The following is a 26534-nucleotide window of genomic DNA, read 5'->3' as shown; positions in this document are numbered from 1 at the left end:
AATAATTTTATTATAGGGTTTGCGATGTGGGGGGCCCTCGGTTTAGGGGTTCATAGGTAGTTTATGGGTGTTAGTGCACTTTGTAGCACTGTAGTTAAGAGCTTTATGTTCCGGCGTTAGCCCATAAAACTCTTAACTACTGACTTTTTTAGGCGGTAGGAGTCTTGGCGGTAGAGGCTGTGCCTCTCACTTCTTCCAAGACTCGTAATACCGGCGTTAGGCAAATCCTATAGAAAAGATAGGATACGCAATTGACGTAAGGGGATTTGCGGTAACCAAAAGTCGCGGAAGAAAAGTGAGCGGTACACCTGTACCTGCCAAACTCGTAATACCAGCGGGCGTTAAAAAGCAGCGTTAGGACCCCTTAATGCTGCTTTTTAAGGCTAACGCAGAACTCTAAATCTAGGTGAATGTTATTGTTTAAAAAGACAGATAACCCCTTTATATCCCAGAATATAATTTACCTCTATGATTAAGCCTCTGATGTCTGCCCCTTATCTCAGTGCTTTTTTTTTTCTTGCATTTTAGCCTATTAATGCTGTTTCTTATGAACCCATTATCATTCTCCATGTGAGTGCACACTATACGGCACCCATGAAGTAGCACTATCTGGCTGTAGTAGAAGATTGTGAAAAGCTAAAAACCAGCACTAAGATAACGTTACTTATGTAAAGCTGGGGAATGTCTACTAAACATATTATTTATCTTTTTAAACAAACAAAAAAAATCAAGTAGACTGTCCCTTTAAACAATCACTGTGCCGAATGTATTAGGGTCAGGGTTCTAAATCCTAAGCAATACATTCCAGTTTCTCTGGTGGTCCAACATTAACAACCATTTTCACACATTTAAATACAGAAAACTCAGGCAAAATAAACAATGAAGATAGATTGTGCAGGTTGTGCTCAGTATACATATTACATAATACCATTTATATTTAGCAACAATTTAACCACGTTTTTCTTCCTTCCATCTTATTTGTCTTTTAATTGTTATACTTTTTCAGGAACTATTTCCATTACTACCCTGAAAACTGACCACTCATTTCTCTAGCTGTGTTAGTCATTTAAGGGGACATGGGAATAAAATAAAATAAAAATAAAACAGCTGCAGTTACAAATATTTGAACATTAAAGGGTTAAATAAAATTTGTATAAACTTACTAATATCAAGAAATGAATTACAAGTCATGCTACTGTGTCATTTCTTATTGGCTGGTTGGGATAAATTCCACAGCTGTATTTATGGTAAGGGGACAGCATTCCTCTTATAAAAAATAATAATAATAATAAAAAAACGTAGACCTTCCATATGCAACAAAAGAAAGAAAAAAGTAATTGCTTTTCTTGCCTCCTCCACTACAAGAACAGATATAAAAAAGTATTTAGCTTTTTTAATGCAAATCAGTTTTTAACCACTAAACTTCCAGGGATATCTCTAACACATTCTGAAGCAATGGATTGCATCTCTCTCTGGCAGGCAAGGGGTTAATACATAGGTGTATTATTTCCTTTTCCTCCCTACCATACAATAAATGTTGTCTTTGGACAAAGGGGATCTCAGACAATATTTCATGCCCATGAACTACAGGCATTAATAGAACAGTGTGATTGAACCTTAGCCCTGACCTGTATGATAATATAGCAGGAAGCTGTGTTCATGCAGCCCTGGGAGGGATCTCTCCAGAAGCAAAGCTGTCAGCTTGTTCAACCCACATACAGCAGGGCTGAGGGAGAGAGATGTATCTGGCAGTGTGATAGCACAGTAATAACCAGAGTTCTTTCCCTAGCTCTTCCATTTCATTCACTCCCTCCTTCTAACACTTTAATCTCATAAGGATTTGTATCAGCCAGTGCACAGAGAAGGAGAAATCTGCTGTTTGTGTCCAGCCTCTCAGTCTGTAAAACAAAAGCCATTTCCCAGCCAGAATATTATCATCAGATCTGGAGGAAGACAATCAAAACAGGATCAGAAGCAGTAGTTTGTACTACAGGGCAAGGACCACTCTGTGCCTAGCATCTTCCCTCCGGGTGCACTCATTGCCACCACTACCTGTACCTATTCTATCAAACCTCAAGTGGCTGAAAGAATATTCTGCTAATGGGTGACAAAGGAACCAGGTTAGTTGCTTTTCATTTTCATTAGCTGCTTTTAATTGAAATGTATCATGTTATAAAGGGTTGGGGTGCTAAAGGGTTAACCCATTGACTGCCAAAGAGGGCATGCTGCAGCAACTAATGGGTTAAAGGGCTTTTTTCTCTCACTCTCTTTGGTTATCTTTTCAGAATATGTTATTTCATAAAGTACACCTAAATGGCTGTAAAGTATCTCAGACCCTTCCACAGTACATTAGGCTCTTAATGTATATTGCACTTGCAGACTGAGTGCAGCTAATAGTAGGTCATATACCTTAAAATCTGCTTTTTGCCAAGTCAGTGGCCTGCAGCCTAATTGTTCACTGGTCAGTGGAACGACCCTTTTTTCAGACCATGGATTGTAGAGATTTTTTTTTTGTTGACAGAAGAGAATTTGAGGAAGTGTCACTTGCACAGAGGTTTGGCTGCTTGCCTGTACAGCCATTTCACTGTGGCATTTCATTTTATTGTTGTTTATCAAAACAATATCCACGTCTGATTCTAGGGTAAGAGAGAACTGTAAGGGATGCATTTAGTGCTGGTTTAACCCTTTACACTAACTAGCACAGGATGAGTTTGCCTTAGGGCATCAGGTTTAAGAATTAACTTGGATCTCTTGTCTTGGAAGCAGGCTGCTAATATGATAGCAATTGATGTCTGTGGATGCAGGAAATATTATATATTGTAACTAAATATAACAGGTGCCTAAACCTAGCAATCTAACAATCTGCCTAATGTTATCCTGCAAGTGGCTTTAAATGGAGCTCCTATTAATACAACACATTAATGTTTTTTTTTATCTTGAATACATCTTCTTTTTATGAAATAATAATTAGCAATTAAAAGTGCAATTTAGTCTGTAGGTTAAGTTTAACCATATGTTAATATTGCTGTGTGGCTTATGTTCAAGAAGTGATGGTTATAGGCTCACGTATAAGGTGTTGGCTACACAAGCTTGTGGGCTCTCTCCAGGCCCAGCTACTTGTTTGCTTTTTCTCTCTTGAACTCCATTAACAAAGGTATTTTGTTGTTTTTTATAATATAAGCTAAAGATTGTGAGCAAACTATAAGTATATCACATGCAAATACATTTCATTCTAATAATATTTGTTTTTGCAATGCTAAACAAGTCAAGCTTTTCCCCCCTCTGCTATCTATCTATCTATCTATCTATCTATCTATCTATCTATCTATCTATTTATCTATATCTTATCTATCTATCTCTATCCTATCTATCTATTTATCTATCTATCTATCTATTTATCTATCTCTATTCTGTCTATCTATCTATCTATCATCTATCTATCTATCTATCTATCTATCTATCTATCTATCTATCTATCTATCTATCTATCTATCTATATATTTATCTATATCTTATCTATCTATCTATCTATATCCTATCTATCTATCTATTTATCTATCTATCTATCTATCTCTATCCTATCCTATCTATCTATCTATTTATCTATCTCTATTCTATCTATCTATCTATCTATCAATCTATCTATCATCTATCTATCTATCTATCTCTATCCTATCATCTATCTATCTATCTATCTATCTATCTATCTATCTGTCTATTATCTAACTATTCATATATGTATCTATATCTATCTATCATCTATCTATCTATCTATCTATCTATCTCTATCTTATCTATCTATCTATCTCTATCCTATCTATCTATTATCTATCTGTCTATTATCTATCTATTCATTTATATATCATCTATATCTATCTATCTATCTATCTATCATCTATCTATCTATCTATCTATCTATCATCTATCTATCTATCATCTATCTATCTATCTATCTATCTATCATCATTCTTTCTACCTATTTACAATATTTCTGTCTTTCTGTTTGTCTTTCATTGCTATTATCATATTGACTATGATCATTTTGTGTTTATTGAAAATCTACTGCTGGTTATAAATTACTATGATATCCTGCTCTCTCAATATAAGTTACCCTCCCTCTTGTTTTCTCCCTGGCACCTGAGGGGTTGAACAGCCCTATTGTTATTTCAGTGGAGGTCAATATCAGAGGTGATTTGTGTATACAGCACGACCAAAGCAAACATGCAGGGCTTATGATAGATGCTCTCCCTCCTAGCAGCAATGTTTTTCCTTGTGACTTGCCCTGTAAATTAGACATTCAGCAGAGTTTGCACACAGAACAGTACAGCCATGTCATGGTTACTAACAGCAAATTGATTGCTCTCCAGTAATTAGGCTTTCCTTATATACCATGTGTCACTGGAATGCTTGGACCAGAAATCCAGATTCTCAGCTGTACATCCACAGCTGATTGAACATCGGAAACTTATTGATCAGGTTCTGGAATGCCATTTCCGATCTGTAACATACTCATCCATTTATTATTGGCAGGGAAACATAAGTGGAGGAGATCCCAATTTCTAAAAGGATAATTTATGCTTCTCATAATTTGTCTGATCCATCTTCAAAATTCCATTTTGTGTTGTTACCCTGGTTACATTAACAGGCACTGAGACTATGAGTTCTATTAGGCTTTACAAATAAGCCTTAATATTGTTCTATGTGCTATATATTTAATGTTAGTTATTCAACTTACATGATAGATTTCTGCAGGTTATAGGGGATGGTAAACATTTATTTTTGTTTACTTTAAAATGTAATTTCATTTACTTTTTGTTTAGTAAACATATTTTTGATAATTTATTTCTACTGTAATTTGCTAGTGTCAAACACATTTTATTTGATATGTTTCACATATATGAAAATAATCAATATATGTGATGGTTCCTTTGTAAATTTGGTGCCTTGTAAATACTAAGGAAGGTTGATGAGACCATTAACATTTTAAGTTTAAATAAATGTCATTTTGTAAATTGCTGTACTAAATAGCATGGCTAATATATATTATTTTATATAATTGTGCAAGTACTATAGTTTTATTTATTAACGTAACCATTTAGCAGGTGGTTAAAACCTATGAGCAGCACAAACATTGCCTGAGAATATTACAGTGCATCTAATTTAACTCACTTGTGCCATTCTTGAAGTAGGTGCTAAGCTGAGAACCTTTGTCTCTTTTAGACCTTATGCAACAAAAAACATAGATTTTGATGGCAGATAAGAACCAAAAGCCCTATTGGGATTGCCAATATTTCTTTCTGAAGTGTAAGTTTAACTAATCATTAGGATTCCATTTAGCATATCCTAGGCATTCTTGTATTACCTTAAAGGGACAGTAAAATCAAAATTCAACTTTCACGATTCAGATAGGGCATGCAATTTAAAACAACTTTCCAATTTACTTTTATCAGCATATTTGCTTTGTTCTTTTAGTATTCTTTGTTGATAGCTAAACCTAGGTAGACTCATTTGCTAATATCTAATCCTTTGGAGGCCGTCTCTTATCTCAGTGAATTTTGACAGTTTTTCACAGCTAGTTCATGCATATTAATATATAACATTGTGCTCACTCTTATGGAGTTATTTTTGAGTCAACACTGATTGGCTAAAAGACAAGTCTGTCAAAAAAACTGAAATAAGGTAACAGTCTGCAGAGGTTTAGATACAAGGTAATCACAGAGGTAAAAAGTATATTAATATAACTGTGTTGGTTATGCAAAACTGGAGAATGGGACTGTCCCTTTAAAGCCCCCCATACATGAAACTGCTTTTGTACAACAGCAGAGCTTTCCATTCATGAGATGATTTAGCCTCTATTCGCCATCCATTGTAGCTACTCTAAATAATGCTCAAGCAGGCAATGGGAAAGGACAGCACTAGGACCTAGGACCACAGTATAACCTCAGTGTATTTTTGCCAACCATCTGCCCCCCCCCCAATACTATATGATTATCCCATATTTGCCACTCACAGAGTGATATTTAACTCTTCAGCTTGTTCACTCCTTTTTTTTTTTGTGCACCTTTTTAAAGGGACGGTAAAACCAAAATTAATCTTTAAAGATTCAGATAGACCATGCAGTTTTAATCAACTTTCCAATTTACTTCTATTATCAATTTTTTTTTTCTCTTGATATCCTTTGTTTAGAGTAAGCCTATGTAGGTTGATAGGAGATTATGGCCTAGATTTAGAGTTCGGCGGTAAAAGGGCTGTTAACGCTCCGCGGGTTTTTTTCTGGCCGCACCATAAATTTAACTCTGGTATCGAGAGTTCAAACAAATGCTGCGTTAGGCTCCAAAAAAGGAGCGTAGAGCATTTTTACCGCAAATGCAACTCTCGATACCAGAGTTGCTTACGGACGCGGCCGGCCTCAAAAACGTGCTCGTGCACGATTCCCCCATAGGAAACAATGGGGCTGTTTGAGCTGAAAAAAAACCTAACACCTGCAAAAAAGCAGCGTTCAGCTCCTAACGCAGCCCCATTGTTTCCTATGGGGAAACACTTCCTACGTCTGCACCTAACACTCTAACATGTACCCCGAGTCTAAACACCCCTAGCCTTACACTTATTAACCCCTAATCTGCCGCCCCCGCTATCGCTGACCCCTGCATTACACTTTTAACCCCTAATCTGCCGCTCCGTAAACCGCCGCCACCTACGTTATACTTATGTACCCCTAATCTGCTGCCCCTAACCCCGCCGACCCCTATATTATATTTATTAACCCCTAACTTGCCCCCCACAACGTCGCCGCAAGCTACTTAAAATAATTAACCCCTAATCTTCCGACCGCAAATCGCCGCCACCTACGTTATCCCTATGTACCCCTAATCTGCTGCCCCTAACATCGCCGACCCCTATGTTATATTTATTAACCCCTAATCTGCCCCCCACAACGTCGCCGACACCTACCTACACTTATTAACCCCTAATCTGCCGAGCGGACCTGAGCGCTACTATAATAAATGTATTAACCCCTAATCCGCCTCACTAACCCTATCATAAATAGTATTAACCCCTAATCTGCCCTCCCTAACATCGCCGACACCTACCTTCAATTATTAACCCCTAATCTGCCGACCGGAGCTCACCGCTATTCTAATAAATGTATTAACCCCTAAAGCTAAGTCTAACCCTAACACTAACACCCCCCTAAGTTAAATATAATTTTTATCTAACGAAATAAATTAACTCATATTAAATAAATGATTCCTATTTAAAGCTAAATACTTACCTGTAAAATAAATCCTAATATAGCTACAATATAAATTACATTTATATTATAGCTATTTTAGGATTAATATTTATTTTACAGGCAACTTTGTAATTATTTTAACCAGGTACAATAGCTATTAAATAGTTAAGAACTATTTAATAGTTACCTAGTTAAAATAATTACAAATTTACCTGTAAAATAAATCCTAACCTAAGTTATAATTAAACCTAACACTACCCTATCAATAAAATAATTAAATAAACTACCTACAATTACCTACAATTAACCTAACACTACACTATCAATAAATTAAATAAACACAATTGCTACAAATAAATACAATTAAATAAACTATCTAAAGTACAAAAAATAAAAAAGAACTAAGTTACAGAAAATAAAAAAATATTTACAAACATAAGAAAAATATTACAACAATTTTAAACTAATTACACCTACTCTAAGCCCCCTAATAAAATAACAAAGACCCCCAAAATAAAAAATTCCCTACCCTATTCTAAAATACAAAAATTACAAGCTCTTTTACCTTACCAGCCCTGAACAGGGCCCTTTGCGGGGCATGCCCCAAGAAGTTCAGCTCTTTTGCCTGTAAAAAAAAACATACAATACCCCCCCCCCAACATTACAACCCACCACCCACATACCCCTAATCTAACCCAAACCCCCCTTAAATAAACCTAACACTAAGCCCCTGAAGATCTTCCTACCTTGTCTTCACCTCACCAGGTATCACCGATCCGTCCTGGCTCCAAGATCTTCATCCAACCCAAGCGGGGGTTGGCGATCCATAATCCGGTGCTCCAAAGTCTTCCTCCTATCCGGCAAGAAGAGGACATCCGGACCGGCAAACATCTTCTCCAAGCGGCATCTTCTATGTTCTTCCATCCGATGACGACCGGCTCCATCTTGAAGACCTCCAGCGCGGATCCATCCTCTTCTTCCGACGACTAGACGACGAATGACGGTTCCTTTAAGGGACATCATCCAAGATGGCGTCCCTCGAATTCCGATTGGCTGATAGGATTCTATCAGCCAATCGGAATTAAGGTAGGAATTTTCTGATTGGCTGATGGAATCAGCCAATCAGAATCAAGTTCAATCCGATTGGCCGATCCCATCAGCCAATCAGATTGAGCTCGCATTCTATTGGCTGATCGGAACAGCCAATAGAATGCGAGCTCAATCTGATTGGCTGATTGGATCAGCCAATCGGATTGAACTTGATTCTGATTGGCTGATTCCATCAGCCAATCAGAAAATTCCTACCTTAATTCCGATTGGCTGATAGAATCCTATCAGCCAATCGGAATTCGAGGGACGCCATCTTGGATGACGTCCCTTAAAGGAACCGTCATTCGTCGTCTAGTCGTCGGAAGAAGAGGATGGATCCGCGCTGGAGGTCTTCAAGATGGAGCCGGTCGTCATCGGATGGAAGAACATAGAAGATGCCGCTTGGAGAAGATGTTTGCCGGTCCGGATGTCCTCTTCTTGCCGGATAGGAGGAAGACTTTGGAGCACCGGATTATGGATCGCCAACCCCCGCTTGGGTTGGATGAAGATCTTGGAGCCAGGACGGATCGGTGATACCTGGTGAGGTGAAGACAAGGTAGGAAGATCTTCAGGGGCTTAGTGTTAGGTTTATTTAAGGGGGGTTTGGGTTAGATTAGGGGTATGTGGGTGGTGGGTTGTAATGTTGGGGGGGGGGTATTGTATGTTTTTTTTTACAGGCAAAAGAGCTGAACTTCTTGGGGCATGCCCCGCAAAGGGCCCTGTTCAGGGCTGGTAAGGTAAAAGAGCTTGTAATTTTTGTATTTTAGAATAGGGTAGGGAATTTTTTATTTTGGGGGTCTTTGTTATTTTATTAGGGGGCTTAGAGTAGGTGTAATTAGTTTAAAATTGTTGTAATATTTTTCTTATGTTTGTAAATATTTTTTTATTTTCTGTAACTTAGTTCTTTTTTATTTTTTGTACTTTAGATAGTTTATTTAATTGTATTTATTTGTAGCAATTGTGTTTATTTAATTTATTGATAGTGTAGTGTTAGGTTAATTGTAGGTAATTGTAGGTAGTTTATTTAATTATTTTATTGATAGGGTAGTGTTAGGTTTAATTATAACTTAGGTTAGGATTTATTTTACAGGTAAATTTGTAATTATTTTAACTAGGTAACTATTAAATAGTTCTTAACTATTTAATAGCTATTGTACCTGGTTAAAATAATTACAAAGTTGCCTGTAAAATAAATATTAATCCTAAAATAGCTATAATATAAATGTAATTTATATTGTAGCTATATTAGGATTTATTTTACAGGTAAGTATTTAGCTTTAAATAGGAATCATTTATTTAATATGAGTTAATTTATTTCGTTAGATAAAAATTATATTTAACTTAGGGGGGTGTTAGTGTTAGGGTTAGACTTAGCTTTAGGGGTTAATACATTTATTAGAATAGCGGTGAGCTCCGGTCGGCAGATTAGGGGTTAATAATTGAAGGTAGGTGTCGGCGATGTTAGGGAGGGCAGATTAGGGGTTAATACTATTTATGATAGGGTTAGTGAGGCGGATTAGGGGTTAATACATTTATTATAGTAGCGCTCAGGTCCGCTCGGCAGATTAGGGGTTAATAAGTGTAGGTAGGTGTCGGCGACGTTGTGGGGGGCAGATTAGGGGTTAATAAATATAACATAGGGGTCGGCGATGTTAGGGGCAGCAGATTAGGGGTACATAGGGATAACGTAGGTGGCGGCGATTTGCGGTCGGAAGATTAGGGGTTAATTATTTTAAGTAGCTTGCGGCGACGTTGTGGGGGGCAAGTTAGGGGTTAATAAATATAATATAGGGGTCGGCGGGGTTAGGGGCAGCAGATTAGGGGTACATAAGTATAACGTAGGTGGCGGTCGGCAGATTAGGGGTTAAAAATTTTAATCGAGTGGCGGCGATGTGGGGGGACCTCGGTTTAGGGGTACATAGGTAGTTTATGGGTGTTAGTGTACTTTAGGGTACAGTAGTTAAGAGCTTTATAAACCGGCGTTAGCCAGAAAGCTCTTAACTCCTGCTATTTTCAGGCGGCTGGAATCTTGTCGTTAGAGCTCTAACGCTCACTGCAGAAACGACTCTAAATACCGGCGTTAGATAGATCCCATTGAAAAGATAGGATACGCAAATGGCGTAGGGGGATCTGCGGTATGGAAAAGTCGCGGCTGAAAAGTGAGCGTTAGACCCTTTAATCACTGACTCCAAATACCAGCGGGCGGCCAAAACCAGCGTTAGGAGCCTCTAACGCTGGTTTTGACGGCTACCGCCGAACTCTAAATCTAGGCCTATGTGCGCACACGTGTCTATAGCTCTCTTTGACAGCAGTGTCTGTAACTATGTATACAAATGTATAAAAAAGGAATAAAGGCTACATTCTGCTACAGCTGATCTAAATTTACAATAAAAATATGTTTTAAAAAGGTTACTTTTAATATGTAAGCATAAGTAATAATAATCCAACACAACGTCAAAGTAAAATACACCAAAATAAAATAGATCAAATAAAATTCATCACATAAAAACAATATTGGGTTAAAAGTCCAAAATGCCAGTGTGCTAGTGCTGCAAGAGAAAATAGACAGCGCCCTATTAAACGTATGACAAATACGGGGATCAAGGTGCATATAGTTACTTACACCGGTAAGATCTCTGTGTCTGTCTGCAATGCCGTGGAATATACTTTTATGTCTGTGTTGTCAACCTCTCTGATAATGCTGAATCAAACTGGACTTAAAGGGACATGAAACCCAAAATTTTTCTTTCATGATTTAGAAAGAGCATGCAATTTAAAACATCTTTCTAATTTACTTCTATTATCTAATTTGCTGCATTCTCTAGATATACTTTGCTGAAAAGCATATCTAGATAGGCTCAGTAGCTGCTTATTGGTTGCTGCACATAGATGCCTTGTGTGATTGGTTCACCCATGAGTATTGCTGTTTCTTCAATAAAGGAAATCTAAAGAATGAAGCAAATTAGATAATAGAAGTAAATTGAAATGTTGTTTAAAATTGTATTCTCTACTTAAATCGTTAAATAACATTTTTGGGTTTAGTGTCCCTTTAAGTTCCAATCTTATGGATCTCTGAGTTTACAAAACTCTTTACGGTTTCTGTATCAGCTGTAGAAGCAGCAACATGATATTCCCAAACTTCGGATACTCCTGGGAACCAAGTTACTGACGTGCAGTAACTATGCATTACATTGCTATAAACAATGTTGTAAACACTGCTGCCATATGACACGTGCATGCTCCTGAGCTCACCTAGGATTACTCTTTAACAAAGGATAATCAAAATTGGTATTTTAAGTTAATTGGATAGTTGTTTAAAATGTTGTGCTCTATCCAATCCATGTACGTTTAATTTTGGCTTTACTGTCCCTTTAAATAATTGAAAGATTGTGGCTATCAGTGGGTGCCAGTTACCTAAATGGTTTTGTAATTTATAAATGTACTTGTCTGATATGACACAAAAACATTATATAGAAATAGTAATTCTGCTGTATTATTTGCTGTTTGCTGACAGTTGACCCATACATTCATAGTATGTTTGTTGTTCAATTTGCTCAGCTAATAATATTGATTATTGAGATTGCTTAATACTGTTGATGTGGTAACATGTTTTAACCTTTAGCAAAGTCACTTTTGGTAGTTATTTATCAGTTGTTTTTTTAAAGAGATTTTAGTGCTCCAGCCTCCACTAATACCAGCGAACGCTAATGTGCACTAATATTACAAGTTGAGCGCAATGCGAACACGAGCTCAATTCACATTGCTAGGAAGCATTGTGCTAACGAGAGTGCACTTCCATAGGTTCCTATGGGAGCCTTTTTCTGATGCCATCACAGACGGCATAAGAACTAGCATAGCGAAGGGGGGAAGTAGCCCAGCGATTGCCGCATTTGTAAATATATATGTATATCATTATAAACATATATTGTATATGATTATGTGTTAATATGTGTATATGTGTATGTAATCATTTACATACAGTATATATTTACTGGGAACACACAGTTCCCACAGACCGCAATGTAAAGGTACTTTTCAGTGTCATTTGTTTTCTAACACCCCACATCCACTAACTTTACCCGCAAAATACTGCCTAGTGCAGTAATGTTATTTATAAATAAAGATGCTGCTATCTAACAGCTAGATTACAAGTCTGTGCGTTCGTCTTTTAACGCTGAAAATATGGTATTTTTAGCGTTAAAACAGCAACACAGCCATTGCAAGTCTTGTCGGTATAGCTGTACGCAACGTCAGTACCGCACTCTTAAAAATTATGTTTTTTAATGGGATTCCCATAGTGCTGGTATTACAAGTTTTGCGTTCTGGCTTAAAAAATGGCGTTATACCCTAAAACGATAAGATCCGTAACGCCATCTAAAGTCAGTAGGTATGAGTTTTACGCTACAAATCTGTAACATAAAACTCATAACTAGAGTGTTACAAAGTACACTAAACACCCATAAACTACCTATTAACCCATAAGCCGAGGCCCTCCTGCATTGCAAACACGATATTAAATTTATTAACCCCTAATCTGCCGCTCCCAATATCGATGCAACTTCAAAAAAATATTAATCCCTATTTCGCCGCTCCCTGACATCGTCACCACTATAATAAATGTATTAACCTCTAAACCGCCGCCCTCCGTATTGCAAATGCTATTCAAATATAATTAACCCCTAATCTGCCGTCCGCCCACATCGCCCCCACTATGCTAAAGTTATTAAGCCCTACACTGACGCCACTATATTAAACCTATTAACCCCTAAACCACAAGCCCCCCACAACAAAATATACTAAACTAAACTCTTAACCCCTAAACTGAAAGCCCCCACATCGCAATAAACTAATTTAAACTAGTAACCCCTAAACCTAACAACCCCCTAACTTTATATTAAAATTACAATTTTCTTAGCTTAAATTAAATTAAAACTTACCTGTCAAATTAAAAAAACTAAGTTTAAACTAACAATTAAACTAATATAATTATTAAACTAAAATTAAACTAACTACCAATTAACTAAAACTAAACTATACATTTAAAAAAATCCTAACACTACTCTAAAAATTACAAAGTATCTAAATTAAAAAAAAATAAATATACTAAATTACAAAAAATAACAAACACTAAATTACGGAATATAAAAAAACAAATTATCTAAAATAAAAAAGAATTACACCTAATCTAATAGCCCTACCAAAATACAAAAAGCCCACCCAAAATAAAAAAAAACCTAGCCTACAATAAACTACCAATAGCCCTTAAAAGGGCTTTTTGTGGGGCATTGCTCCAAAGATATCAGCTCTTTTACCTGCAAAAAAAATACAAAGACCACCCCAACAGTAAAACCCACCACCCAACCAAACCCCCCCAAATTAAAAACGTAACTGTAAAAAAAAACTAAGCTACCCATTGCCCTGAAAAGGCCATTTGGATGGGCATTGCCCTTAAAAGGGCATTTAGCTCTTTTTACATTGCCCAAACTTTAAACTAAAAACAAAACCCACCCAAAAAACCCTTAAAAAAACTATCACTAACCCCTGAAGATCCACTTACAGTTTTTGAAGTCCCGGTTGAACGATCTTCATCCAGGGGGCAAGAAGTCTTCATCCAGACGGCCTCTTCAATCTTCATCCCGGTGGCGAAGTCCTCATCTAAGCGGCGAGAAGTCTTCATCCAGACGGCATCTTCTATCCTAAAGACATCCAGCGTGGAGCATCCTCTTCATACGGTCGCCGCCGTACACTAAATCTTCAATGTAAGGGACGCGATTCAAGATGGTGTCCCTTGCATTCCTATTGGCTGAAAAATTTGAATCAGCCAATAGGAATTAAAGCTGCCAAAATCCTATTGGCTGTTCAAATCAGCCAATAGGATTTAAGCAGCACTCATTCTATTAGCTGATTTAAATTAAACACTTAAGGGTCAATCACAAAAATCTCCATATATATTAATGATAATTTTCTACTCATCAGCTGCTGATATTTAAATGCTTCACTTGGCAACAAGATACATTTCTCTTGCGTTATCACAGTATAGGAATTGTAAAGAGGCTGACAAATTTGTTTAAAATGTAGTACCATAAATACAGAGAAACCCTGTAGGATTAGGATTCTGGAAGTTATGATGTATGGTGATGTGTGTAGAGGAATGCAAACTATTTATCAACAATAAAATACTACAAGCAAAAGCTCAAAATACAATTTTGCAGTCTACAAGGTTCCCTATGAAATAAGATTGCTGTTAAAAAGGCAAGTGTGTGAGATTCTTTATCATCCTATAATATAAAAGGCCAAGAGTGTTTGTACGAAGCTGTCATGCGCAGTAGAGACAGCGGGAGGACAAACACACCTGGCCTTAGAGTCTACCTGATCTTCCGGTCCGGTCCACGCGAGAATGGTGGGGGGCAGGAGGAGCGAGTCTGGCGGGGGTGGGTGTGGTCGGGTGGGAGTGGGCGCAGTCGCACGCACGCATGAGCAAGAGAGAGAGAGAGATCAAAAGAGAGGTGGCAGAGAGAGAGCAAAAGAGAGGGGGGAGGGAGATATCAAAAGAGAGGGGAGATAGAGAGAGCAAAAGAGATGGGTGATAGAGCAAATAGATGGGAGAGAGAGCAAAAGAGATGGGAAAGAGAGCAAAAGAGAGGGAAGAGAGCAAAAGAGAGGGGGAGAGAGAGCAAAAGAGAGGGGGAGAGAGAGAGCAAAAGAAAGGGGGAAAGAGAGAGAGAGTGAGAGAGAGAGAGAGAGAGAGAGAGAGAGCAAAAGAGTGGGGAGAGAGAACAAAAGAGAGGGAGAGAGAGCAAAAAAAGGGGGAGAAAGAGCAAAAGAAAGGGGGAAGAGAGAGAGAGAGAGCAAAAGAGAGGGGGGAGGGAGAGCAAAAGAGAGGGGGAGAGGGAGCAAAAGAGAGGGGGGAGAGCAAAAGAGAGGCGAAAGAGAACAAAAGAGAGGGGAGGGAGAGCAAAAGAGAAGTGAGAGAGAGACTGCAAAAGAGAGGGGAGAGAGACTGTAAAAGAGAGGGGGATAGAGAGACTGCAAAAGAGAGGGGAGAGAGAGACTGTAAAATAGAGGGGAAAGAGAAAGAGCAAAAGAGAGGGGGAGAGAGAGCAAAAGAGATTGAGGAGAGAGAGAGCAAAGGAGAGGGGGAAGATAGAGAGCGCAAAAGAGAGGGGAAAGAGAGAGAACAAAAAAAAGGGGGGAGAGAGAGAACAAGAGATAGGGAAAGAGAGAGAGCAAAAGAGGGGGGAGAGAGAGGGTGCAAACGAGAGGGGGAGAGAGAGAGCAAAAGAGGGGGGGAGAGAGCAAAAGAGAGGGGAAGAGAGAGAGAGAGCAAAAGAGAGGGGGAGAGATAGAGCAAAATAGAGGAGGGAGAGAGAGAGAGCAAAAGAGAGGGGGGAGAGAGAGCAAAAGAGAGGGGGGAGAGAGAGAGCAAGTGGTGGTACCGCTGTACTGCAAAAAATGGCACGTGTACACAGGCTTTAGGACTAGTAGTAAATAAATTGTGACATATGAATACAAATCTAAATTTAGAAATACATTTATTTATTTATTTTGGAAATACAATTTTTTTTTAGAATACAAATCTTTAATTACAAGTACAATATATTTTTTTTGGAAGTACACTTCTTTTTTGGAAAGTAGTTCAGTAGTTTGCCTCCTGGGAACTAGCTGCTGTTTTGTTTCAATTAAAGGGATAGTCAAGTCAAAATTTCATTTTCATGATTCATATAGAGCAGCAATTTTAAGCAACTTTCAAATTTACTCCTATTATCAAAATTTCTTCATTCTCTTGATATCTTTATTTTAAAAAGCAAGAATGTAAGCTAAGAAGCTGGCCCATTTTTAGTTCAGCACCTGGGTAGCACTTTCTGATTGGTGTCTAAATGTAGCTACCAATCAGCAAGCGCTACCATGGTGCTGAACCAAAAATAGGCCGACTCTTATGCTTACATTCAAATAAAGATCGCAAGAGAACAAAAAAAATTATAATAGAAGTAAATTAGAAAAATGCTTTTAAATTGCATGCTCTATCTGAACCATGAAAGTTTAATTTTGACTAGACTATCCCTTTAAATAGACAGTCAAGTCAAAATTTAACTTTCATGACTCAGATAGAGCATGCCATTTTAAAGCAACTTTCTAATTTAGTTTTATCATCAAATTTGCATTGTTCTCTTGGTATTCTTTGTTGAAAGCTAAACCTAGGTAGGCTCAAATGCTAATTTCTAAGCACTTGAAGGCCGCCTCTTAACTCAGGAGATTTAGATAGTTTTTTACAGCTAGAAGACATTAGTTAATGTGTACCATATAGATAACATTGTGCTCACGCCCATGGAATTACCTAGGAGTCAGCACTGATTGGCTAAAATACAAGTCTGTCAAAAGTGCTGAGATAAGGGGGCAGTCAGAAGTGGCTTAGATACAAGGTAATTACAGAGGCAAAAAGCATATTAATATAAACGTGGTGGTTATGCAAAACTGGGGAACGGGTAATAAAGGGATTATCTATATTTTTTTAAAATAACAATTCTGGAGTAGACTGTCCCTTTAAATGTGAAAAAACAGCTAACAGCCCCAGTATGTCCGAGCCTCGTGTTAATTTTCTTTAACATTTACAATGTAACATACAACATGACTTAACAAGTGATCATCATACAACACTATACAGAGTAATATTCATTTTGATGTTTTAAATACAGTATTGATGGCAGCAGCACAAACTCTCCATAGCATGTGGTCTTCTTTCGGAATATAAGTTTTTTATGTTGTCATTTACCATAAAACTTGCTTAAATATGCCTGAAGTGCTTGTTCTGCCTTGTTTTTTTTTACAATAATATAGTAAGGAGTATTGATTTTGTCAGCCATTTCCCCAGATTTAAGTGACATCACAACTTCTTTAGCAAAATAGGAATTAGCATTTTTGATAGTGTTTTAAAAAATAAAATAAAAGTGTACTTCCAAAAGAAAAAAATGGTATTGTATTTCTAAAAAAAAAAAGTGTACTTCCAAAAAAGGAAGATTGTACTTCCAAAAAGCTGAATTGTACTTACAAAAAAAAAAAAACAAACCCCCCCCCCCCCCCAAAAAGATTGTATTTGTAATTAAACATAAGGGATTAAAGGCTTACCTTGTCGATCCCAGAAGAGGGGAGGGGAAAAATAACCTTCAATAACATAAACATAACTATGCTTTAACTGGCCCACGGGGCCTAACCTTAAATAAAGACAGACACAAGTAATTTGGGTAAAATTTATGAACCATCACTGGTCCCTTTTATTAACCTATAACTTTAGGCTTAACTATTAACTAAACCGACAGGTACTAATTCAACAGATGGCGGCAAATGAGAGGCTAAGACTAACCCCCCGGACTACAGAGGAGAGCGGCCAAATGGAAGGCAACAGCAGAAAACTCTGCACGAGAAATGGAAATGCTACTAGGGGTGTTACGAGTTCTTCTGGCCTACCTACCCGGAGGGAGGGGCACTCCAGTTAACTGAAGTAATCGAGCCCCACCCTCATCAGCCTGGCCATCACTCCCCCCGTTCGCCGCTACTGGGCCGCAAACCTCCCGCAGTTAGGGTGCTCTTTTAACCTACCATCCAATAGGCTCTGAGGCAACCTGCCGCTTAAGCCGGTTAGTCGCAGAGGGAGGTAAAACTACAGCCAAGGGCTTACATAGATTAGGACACCTATCCCTACCTCAGCCTTAGCACCCTACCTAAACTCTCATGCCGCAAAATGGGTGGGAGGGCGGGCAACTTGTCAGCTTCTTGTCCAAGGTCAAAGAGGAACAGGAAATGCAGTGCATCAGCATAAGAAAGGTAAGCCACTCCCTACACCTGCAACATTGTTGCAAACACCAGTAACTCCCTCTAACTTCACTCTCCCAGACAGCCTTAACCCTTATGTCGCTGCAAGCCTATTTGGCTCTACACTCACTTTTGTATTCTTAAAAAAAAAAAAATGTGTTTACAAAAAATAAAAAAGTGGTATGTGTAAATTTAGATTTGTATTATGTCACAATTTATGTAGACTGATAAAGCATCACACCCACTTGCCTGATTCTATAGTTTCTGAAGTACAACAGTTGAGAACCCATATAATTAACATGCTTTGTTGAGGCCAGACCTAAAGGAGCTCCTGCACTGCTTTACACAATCCAAGAATAGCATGTTGCAGGGTCAGTAAACCTACAGTATACTGGGATATTAAATACTAAATCCATTTTATAAGCATAGTATTGAGGTTACTCCACCTCCCATGGATCTTATCTTGTTAAAATCTAGCTTTCACTGCATCCCAGTGCTGATGTGTCTTTCAGTTACCTGCAGTGAAATCTAGGTTCCAAAATAATAGCACTTATAATTTGAGGAGGGCACAAGAAATGTATTTAGTGTTTACTGCTCCTTTATAGGAATATAAATCCCCCCAAAATATCATGATTTGGACAGAGAATACATATTTAACCAACTTTCCAATATACTTCTTTTATCTAATTTGCTTTCTTCTCTTTGTATCCTTTGTTTAAAATCATATTTAGGTAGGCTCACGAGCAGCAAGGGAATGCTGGGGGCTAGCTTCTGATTAGTGGATGCACAAATATGGCTGTAGTTATAGGCTTATCTGATGTGTTCAACTAGCTCTCAGTAGTGCCTTGCTGCTTTTTCAACAAATAATTGCAAGAGAATGAAGCAAATTTATTAATATAAGTAAATTTTAAAGTTGTTTAAATTGTATATTCTACCTTAATCATGAAATATTTTTTTTGTTTGTTTTTTGCAGTTATTTATTGTCACTAATGTTAAAGACTAATGATTTTTCACATGCCACATATGCGTTAGAATAAAATTATACACAATTATATTTTAGTTGTGTGCAAGTTTCAAAGTTTCAAAATGTAACAAGCTATATTTTGACATTTTTAAAATTAGGAAACAATCACCTAGATTACAAGTTTTGCGTTCGTGTTTTAATGCTGAAAAAATTGTCAATTCAGCGTTAAAACAGTAACGCAGTCATAACGAGTCTTGTCGGTATAGCTGTACAGCAAGCCTTGTAGCCTGTAATGCAACGTCAGTCCCGCACTCATAAAAATTACGTTTTTTTCATGGGACTTCAATAGTGCAGCCATTACAAGTTTTGCAGTGAGGCTAAAAAGCTTGCGTTGCAGCCTATAACGAAAAGATCCGTACCACCATCTGAGAGCAGTAGTTATGAGTTTTACTTAAAAAAACTCATAACTAAAATGTTACAAAGTATACTAAGACCCATAAACTACCTATTAACCCCTAAACCGAGGCCCTTCCGCATCGCGAATACTTTATTAAACCTATTAACCCCTAATGTGCCACTCCCAACATTGCTGCCACTAATAAAATGTATTAACTCCTATTCCGCTGCTCCCCGACATCGTCGCCACTATACTAAAGTTATTAACCCCTAAACTGCCACCCTCTAGCATTGCAAACACTATTTAAATATTATTAACCTCTAATCTGCCATCCGCCCACATCGTCCCCACTATACTTAAGTTATTAACCCCTATTCCGCCGCTCCCCAACACCGCCGCCACTATATTAAACCTATTAACCCCTAAACCGCAAGCCCCCCACAATGAAATATACTGAATTAAACTATTAACCCCTATACCGAAATCCCCCGACATCGCAATAAACTAATTTAAACTAGTAACCCCTAAACCTAATGCCCCCCTAACTTTATATTAAAATTACAATTTCCTTATCTTAAATTAAATTAAAACTTACCTGTCAAATTAAAAAAAAACTAAGTTTAAACTAACAAACTAATATAACTATTAAACTAAAATTAAACTAACTACCAATTAAAGAAAATTAAAATACACATTAAAAAAATCCTAACACTACTATAAAAATGACAAAGTATCTAATTACAAAAAATAAAAAATAATAAATTACGAAAAATAACAAACCAAATGATCAAAAATAAAAAAGAATTACACCTAATCTAATAGCCCTATAAAATAATAAAAAAATAGCCTACAATAAACTACCAATAGCTAAGTTAAACAGCTCTTTCTTTCATGTAATTGTCAAGAGTCCATGAGCTAGTGACGTATGGGATATACAATCCTACCAGGAGGGGCAAAGTTTCCCAAACCTCAAAATGCCTATAAATACACCCCTCACCACACCCACAATTCAGTTTTCCAAACTTTGCCTCCTATGGAGGTGGTGAAGTAAGTTTGTGCTAGATTTCTACGTTGATAGGCGCTTCGCAGCATGCTGAAGCCCGGTTTCCTCTCAGAGTGCAGTGAATGACAGAGGGATGTGAAGGGAGTATTGCCTATTGAATGCTATGGTCATCCTATCGGCGATCTATTTCATAGGTTCTCTGTTTTCGGTCGTAGAGATTTATCTCCTACCTCCCTTTTCAGATCGACGATATACTCTTATATACCATTACCTCTGCTGATTCTCATTTCAGTACTGGTTTGGCTATCTGCTATATGTAGATATGTACTTATATTTGCCATGATTCAGGTTAATCAGCATATTTCCTTCTTACAGACTGTCAGTTTCATTTTGGGAAATGCATATGAGTAAAAAATTTTCTTACCTGAAATTTGTTTCAATTGACTTTTCTTCTAAATTGCGGGCTGTTAGGCTCGCGGGAGCAAAAAATGCTATAATTTATTGCGTCATTCTTGGTGCAAGACTTTTTTGGCGCGAGAATTACGTTTGTTGACGTAATGTCGTCATTTCCGGCATCTTAGTTGGCACAGAGAGTTTTTACGTAGTTGCGTCATCTATGACGCACGTGCTTGTTGCAGACGTTTTTGGCGCCAAAAAAATTGTCAATTGTGGGCGTCATACTTGGCGCCAGTTTTTTTTACATTATTTAAGTCTTTGTTTCTTTTTGCTTCTGGTTTCCAGAGGCTTATTCTGTTTGCATTTTTTCCCATTCCTGAAACTGTCATTTATGGACTTTGATAATTTTGCTTTATATGTTGTTTTTTCTATTACATATTGCAAGATGTCTCAGTCTGACCCTGTATCAGAATCTACTTCTGGAATGCTGCTGCCTGATGTCTGTTCTACCAAAGCTAAGTGCATTTGTTGTAAACTTGTGGTAACTGTTCCTCCGGCTGTAGTTTGTGTTAGTCGTCATGATAAACTTTCAAAAGCACACAATATTTCCATTAGTAGTAGTCCATTACCTGTTGTTGTTCCTTCAACATCTAATGTTCAGGATATTCCTGTTAATGTGAGAGAATTTGTTTCTAATTCTATTCAGAAGGCCCTGTCTGTTATACCTCCTTCTAATAAACGTAAAAGGTATTTTAAAACTTCTTATAAATTAGATGAATTTTTAAATGACCGCCACCATTCTGATTTATCTATCTCTGATGAGGATCTATCTGGTTCTGAAGATTCTGCCTCAGATATTGACACTGACAAATCTTCATATTTATTTAAAATGAAGTTTATTCGTTCTTTATTAAAAGAGGTGTTGATTGCATTAGATATGGAGGAGACTAGTACTCTTGGTATTAAAAACAGTAAATGTTTATATTCGGTTTTTAAACCTCATGTAGTTATCCCAGAGGTTTTTCCAGTTCCTGATGCTATTTCAGATGTAATTTCTAGGGAATGGAATAGTTTGGGTACTTCATTTACTCCTTCTTTAAGGTTTAAGAGACTGTACCCTTTGCCGTCTGATAGATTGGAGTTTTGGGAAAAAATCCCCAAAGTTGATGGGGCTATATCTTCTCTTGCTAAACGTACTACTATTCCTACGGCAGATAGTACTTCTTTTAAAGATCCTTTAGATAGGAAGCTTGAATCTTATCTAAGGAAGGCTTATTTATGTTCAGGTCATCTTCTTAGGCCTGCTATTTCTTTGGCTGATGTTGCTGCGGCTTCAACCTTTTGGTTGGAGGCTTTAGCGCAACAAGTACCAGATCATAATGTGTATAGCATTGTTAAGCTACTTCAACATGCTAATAATTTCATTTGTGATGCCATTTTTTATATCATTAGAATTGATGTCAGGTATATGTCTTTAGCTATTTTAACTAGAAGAGCTTTATGGCTTAAATCTTGGAATGCGGATATGACTTCTAAGTCAACGTTGCTATCTCTTTCCAAGGTAATAAATTGTTTGGTTCTCAGTTGGATTCTATAATTTCAACTGTCACTGGGGGGAAGGGAACTTTTTTGCCTCAGGATAAAAAAATCTAAGGGTAAATTTAGGGCTGCTAACCATTTTCGTTCCTTTCGTCAGAATAAGGAACAGAAGCCTGACCCTTCCCCTAAAGGATCGGTTTCCAATTAGAAGCCTTCTCCAGTCTGGAATAAATCCAAGCCTTTTAGAAAATCAAAACCAGCCCCCAAGTCCGCATGAAGGTGCAGCCCTCATTCCAGCACAGCTGGTAGGGGGCAGACTACGATTTTTCAAAGATGTTTGGATCAATTCAATTCAAAATTATTGGATTCAGAACATTGTTTCTCATGGGTACAGAATAGGTTTCAAGGTAAGACCGCCTGTGAGAAGGTTCTTTCTCTCACGCATTCCAGTGAACCCAGTAAAGGCTCAGGCTTTCCTGAAGTGTGTTTCAGACCTGGAGTCATCTGGGGTAATTGTGCCAATTCCATATCTGGAACGGGGTCTGGGGTTTTATTCAAATCTGTTCATTGTACCAAAGAAAGAGAATTCTTTCAGACCAGTTCTGGACCTAAAAAATTTGAATCATTATGTAAGAATACCAACATTCAAAATGGTGACTATAAGGACTATTCTGCCTTTTGTTCTGCAAGGGCATTATATGTCCACAATAGACTTACAGGATGCTTATCTTCATATTCCAATTCATCCAGATCACTATCAGTTCCTGAGATTCTCTTTTCTAGACAAGCATTACCAATTTGTTGCTCTTCCTTTTGGCCTAGCAACAGCTCCAAGGATCTTCTCAAAGGTTCTCGGTGCCCTTCTCTCTGTAATCAGAGAGCGGGGTATTGCGGTGTTTCCTTATTTGGACGATATCTTGGTACTTGCTCAGTCTTTACATTCTGCAGAATAGGTGTCGTGCAAGATAATCTAATCTTATATTGTGAGTTCCTGCACTTATATGAGGAATGCACTGGAATTATAATATTAAACACATATAAGATCTATGGAGATACAATTATCGATCTCAGTTGTGAAATCCCAAAACTAACTTGACATTACTTTAACTATGAAATACATTTCTCTGTAGATTTATCGGTACTAACGTTTAGACATAACATTGATACATTTATTCCACTTTGTTTTAAATATGAAGTGCATCATTAAGTTGTATATCCGAATCGTACCCATTTGCTGAGTGCCATCCTATACCGGAATTAGCTATTTCAATATCTTAAAATGTGTATATGATTATATTTATACTTGGGATTATTATTGGATTTTTAGGTTTGACAATAAGTTCTAAAGTGATCAAATATATATTCTTATTGGTATATTCGCTACTAGTTGTGGATTTTTTAGAACAACGTACGCACTAAATGTCCAGCAATACAAACCAATATGAGCCCTTCAATAATATATATTAGTATTTTGACAGCTACCACACTTATCCTCCCATTGTGCTACGTAACATAACAAGCAAGAACCAATCATGATAAGGCATAAGTAACGCCCATCCTGACCATACTAAGTGTCTGATTAGAACTCCAAGGGGTGTGAAACGTGTGCGGTGTTTGATTGGATATTAAACTTAGTTTTGACAACAAGTTTCAAAGTGATCTAATATATATTCTTATTGCTACTAGTTGTGAATCTTTTTAGAACAATGTACGCACTAAGGGTCCAACAATACAAACAAATATGAGCCTCTCAAGAATTTATAATAGTATTTTGACTGCTACCACATTAATTCTCCCATTGTGCTACGTAAAGGAACGAATCATGATAAGGCAGGAGTAACGCCTATCCTGACCATACTAAGCGTCTGATTAGCACTCCAAGGGGTGTTAAATGAATGCGGTGTTTGATTGAATATTGAACTCATAACAGCACAGTATTTTAAGAGGTGGCACCCGGGCTTCGGTTTGTCCGAATTTCACATTCAGAAAGGCCTGTCACCAGGCCGAAATGTGTCTGTGTGCTTATAGTGCACCTCTTTGCACTATTTTTAATTCTAATTTGAGACTTGGTTTCCGCTCTCCACCTCTGTCACCTGAAGCTGACGTAAAGCTGTTATCGGCCAGGAAACAGGGGGTGGTTGTGCAGCAAGTCTTTTTAAGGATTTTCCTCTTTAAACATTTTTAATAATAATAGTGATTAAAAGTTAATTTTTAATACCACAATACATTATTATCTACCTTGGGTACATTGTGCTTTTCAACTACCTTACATTATACACACTTTATGGAAGAGTGCTATTACAAACCCCTCACTTAGGTCCTTCAACCTGTTCTTTGTGAGGTTTTAGTGTAAGGCAGTTTAGGTTTTATTTCACATATAAGTTTGTATTTATTTTAACTAGGTAGTTAGTAAATAGTTAATAACTATTTACTAACTAGTCTACCTAGTTAAAATAAATACAAACTTACCTGTGAAATAAAATAAAACCTAATCTAGCTGCAATATAACTATTAGTTATATTGTAGCTAGCTTAGGTTTTATTTCGCAGGTATTATTTAGTTAATAATTGTAACTTTATTTTAGCTCTATTTTAATTATGTTAAAGTTAGGGGGTATTAGAGTTAGGTCGGGGAGTGAGAGAATAGGGGTTAATATATTTATTATCGTGTGGGCAATGTTGGGGTGCAGGGGAATAGGGGTTAATAACTTTAGTATAGTGACGGCTCTATCGGGAGCAGCAGATTAGGGGTTAATAACATTATATAGGTGTCGGCAATGTCAGGGGCAGCTGATTAGGGGTGTTTAGATGTGGGGTTTATGTTAGGGTGTTAGGTTTAAACGTAACTTTTTATTCCCCATAGACATCAATGGGGTTGCGTTACGGAGCTTTACATTCCGCGATCTCAGGTGTTAGTTTTTTTTCTGACACGCTCTCCCCATTGATGTCTATGGGGAAATCGTGCATGAACACGTTAAAACATCGCTTGTATCTTGTGCGGTATGGAGCTCAACGCAACCATATCGCACGCACAAGCCGGCTGTTTCAAAACTTGTAATGGCAGCGCTATGGAGGGTGAAATGACGCAACTTTTGTTGCGTTCATTAAATTCCCTCTAACGCGCATAACTTGTAATCTACCTGAATGTTTTTTATCATTAACATCTGAACTGAGCAGATGCACACACATTTAAAATGCAGCACATAAAGCTAATATATATATTTTTTTAAGAAGCGAAAATAGGATTTCAGGTGGTCTGTTGAAACAGAAAAGTACATAGCGTGTGAATAGTGTCTCGAAAAGTGTTACCTGATGGATCAGAATACGACCATATACGTTTGGTTGTGCCCCAATGAGTGGTTATCTTGTAAATAACATTCTTTCATGCCAGTGGTATTTTTTTAACTTTTTTTAGCTTGATGCCCTTTGTTTATGGCGAGCCTTCAGGCTCCCCGGGAAAAGAAGTTATGAAACAGCCGACTAAAGACAACTGCTCCATAACTTGTCCACCTGCTCTGAGGCTGCGGACAGAAATCAACCCCATCGAATATGATCGGGTTGATTGACACCCCCTGCTAGCGGCATTTGGCCACAAATCTGCAATTGATTGGCCGCAAATCTGCAGGGGGAGGCATTGCACCAGCAGTTCACAAAAACTGCTTAAAGGGCCACTAAACCCAAAATCTTTCTTTCATGATTCAGATGGAGAATAGAAATTTAAACAACATTACAATTTACTTCCATTATTTATTTTGCTTCATTTTTTAAATATCCTTAGTTGAAGAAAAAGCAATGCACATGGTGAGCCAATCACACAATGCTGCTATGTGCAACAACCAATCAGCAGCCAGTGAGCATATCTAGATATGCTTTTCATCAAAGAATATCAAGAGAATAAAACAAATTAGATAATATAACTAAATTAGAAAGATGTTTACAATTTCATTCACTTTCTAAATCATAAAAGAAAAAATGTGGGTGGCATGTCCCTTTAATGCAATGATAAGTGCTGACAGCGTATGCTGTCGGCATTTATTGATGTGCGGCGGACATGATACGCTATTTCGTATCATGTCCGCTCGCACATTGATAAATATGCCCCATAG

The 26534-nt window shown here is 37.5% G+C and overlaps 1 protein-coding gene across 1 annotated transcript in view; it reads left to right on the top strand.

Annotated features, from left to right (window-relative positions):
• Nucleotides 1–1731: 1731 nt before the first annotated feature.
• ARRB1 (arrestin beta 1) overlaps nucleotides 1732–26534 on the top strand; it is a 621679-nt gene continuing 596876 nt past the window's right edge. The window contains exon 1 of the mRNA XM_053708767.1: nucleotides 1732–2120. Coding sequence (XP_053564742.1) covers nucleotides 2101–2120 — 20 coding nt within the window. The 5' untranslated portion in view covers nucleotides 1732–2100. The remainder of the gene's footprint in view (nucleotides 2121–26534) is intronic.

Source organism: Bombina bombina, chromosome 3 (assembly GCF_027579735.1).
Source record: "Bombina bombina isolate aBomBom1 chromosome 3, aBomBom1.pri, whole genome shotgun sequence".
NCBI classification, from domain to species: Eukaryota; Metazoa; Chordata; class Amphibia; order Anura; family Bombinatoridae; genus Bombina; species Bombina bombina.
Note: the sequence above shows the minus strand (reverse complement) of the source record. Positions and strands in the feature narration are given on the sequence as shown.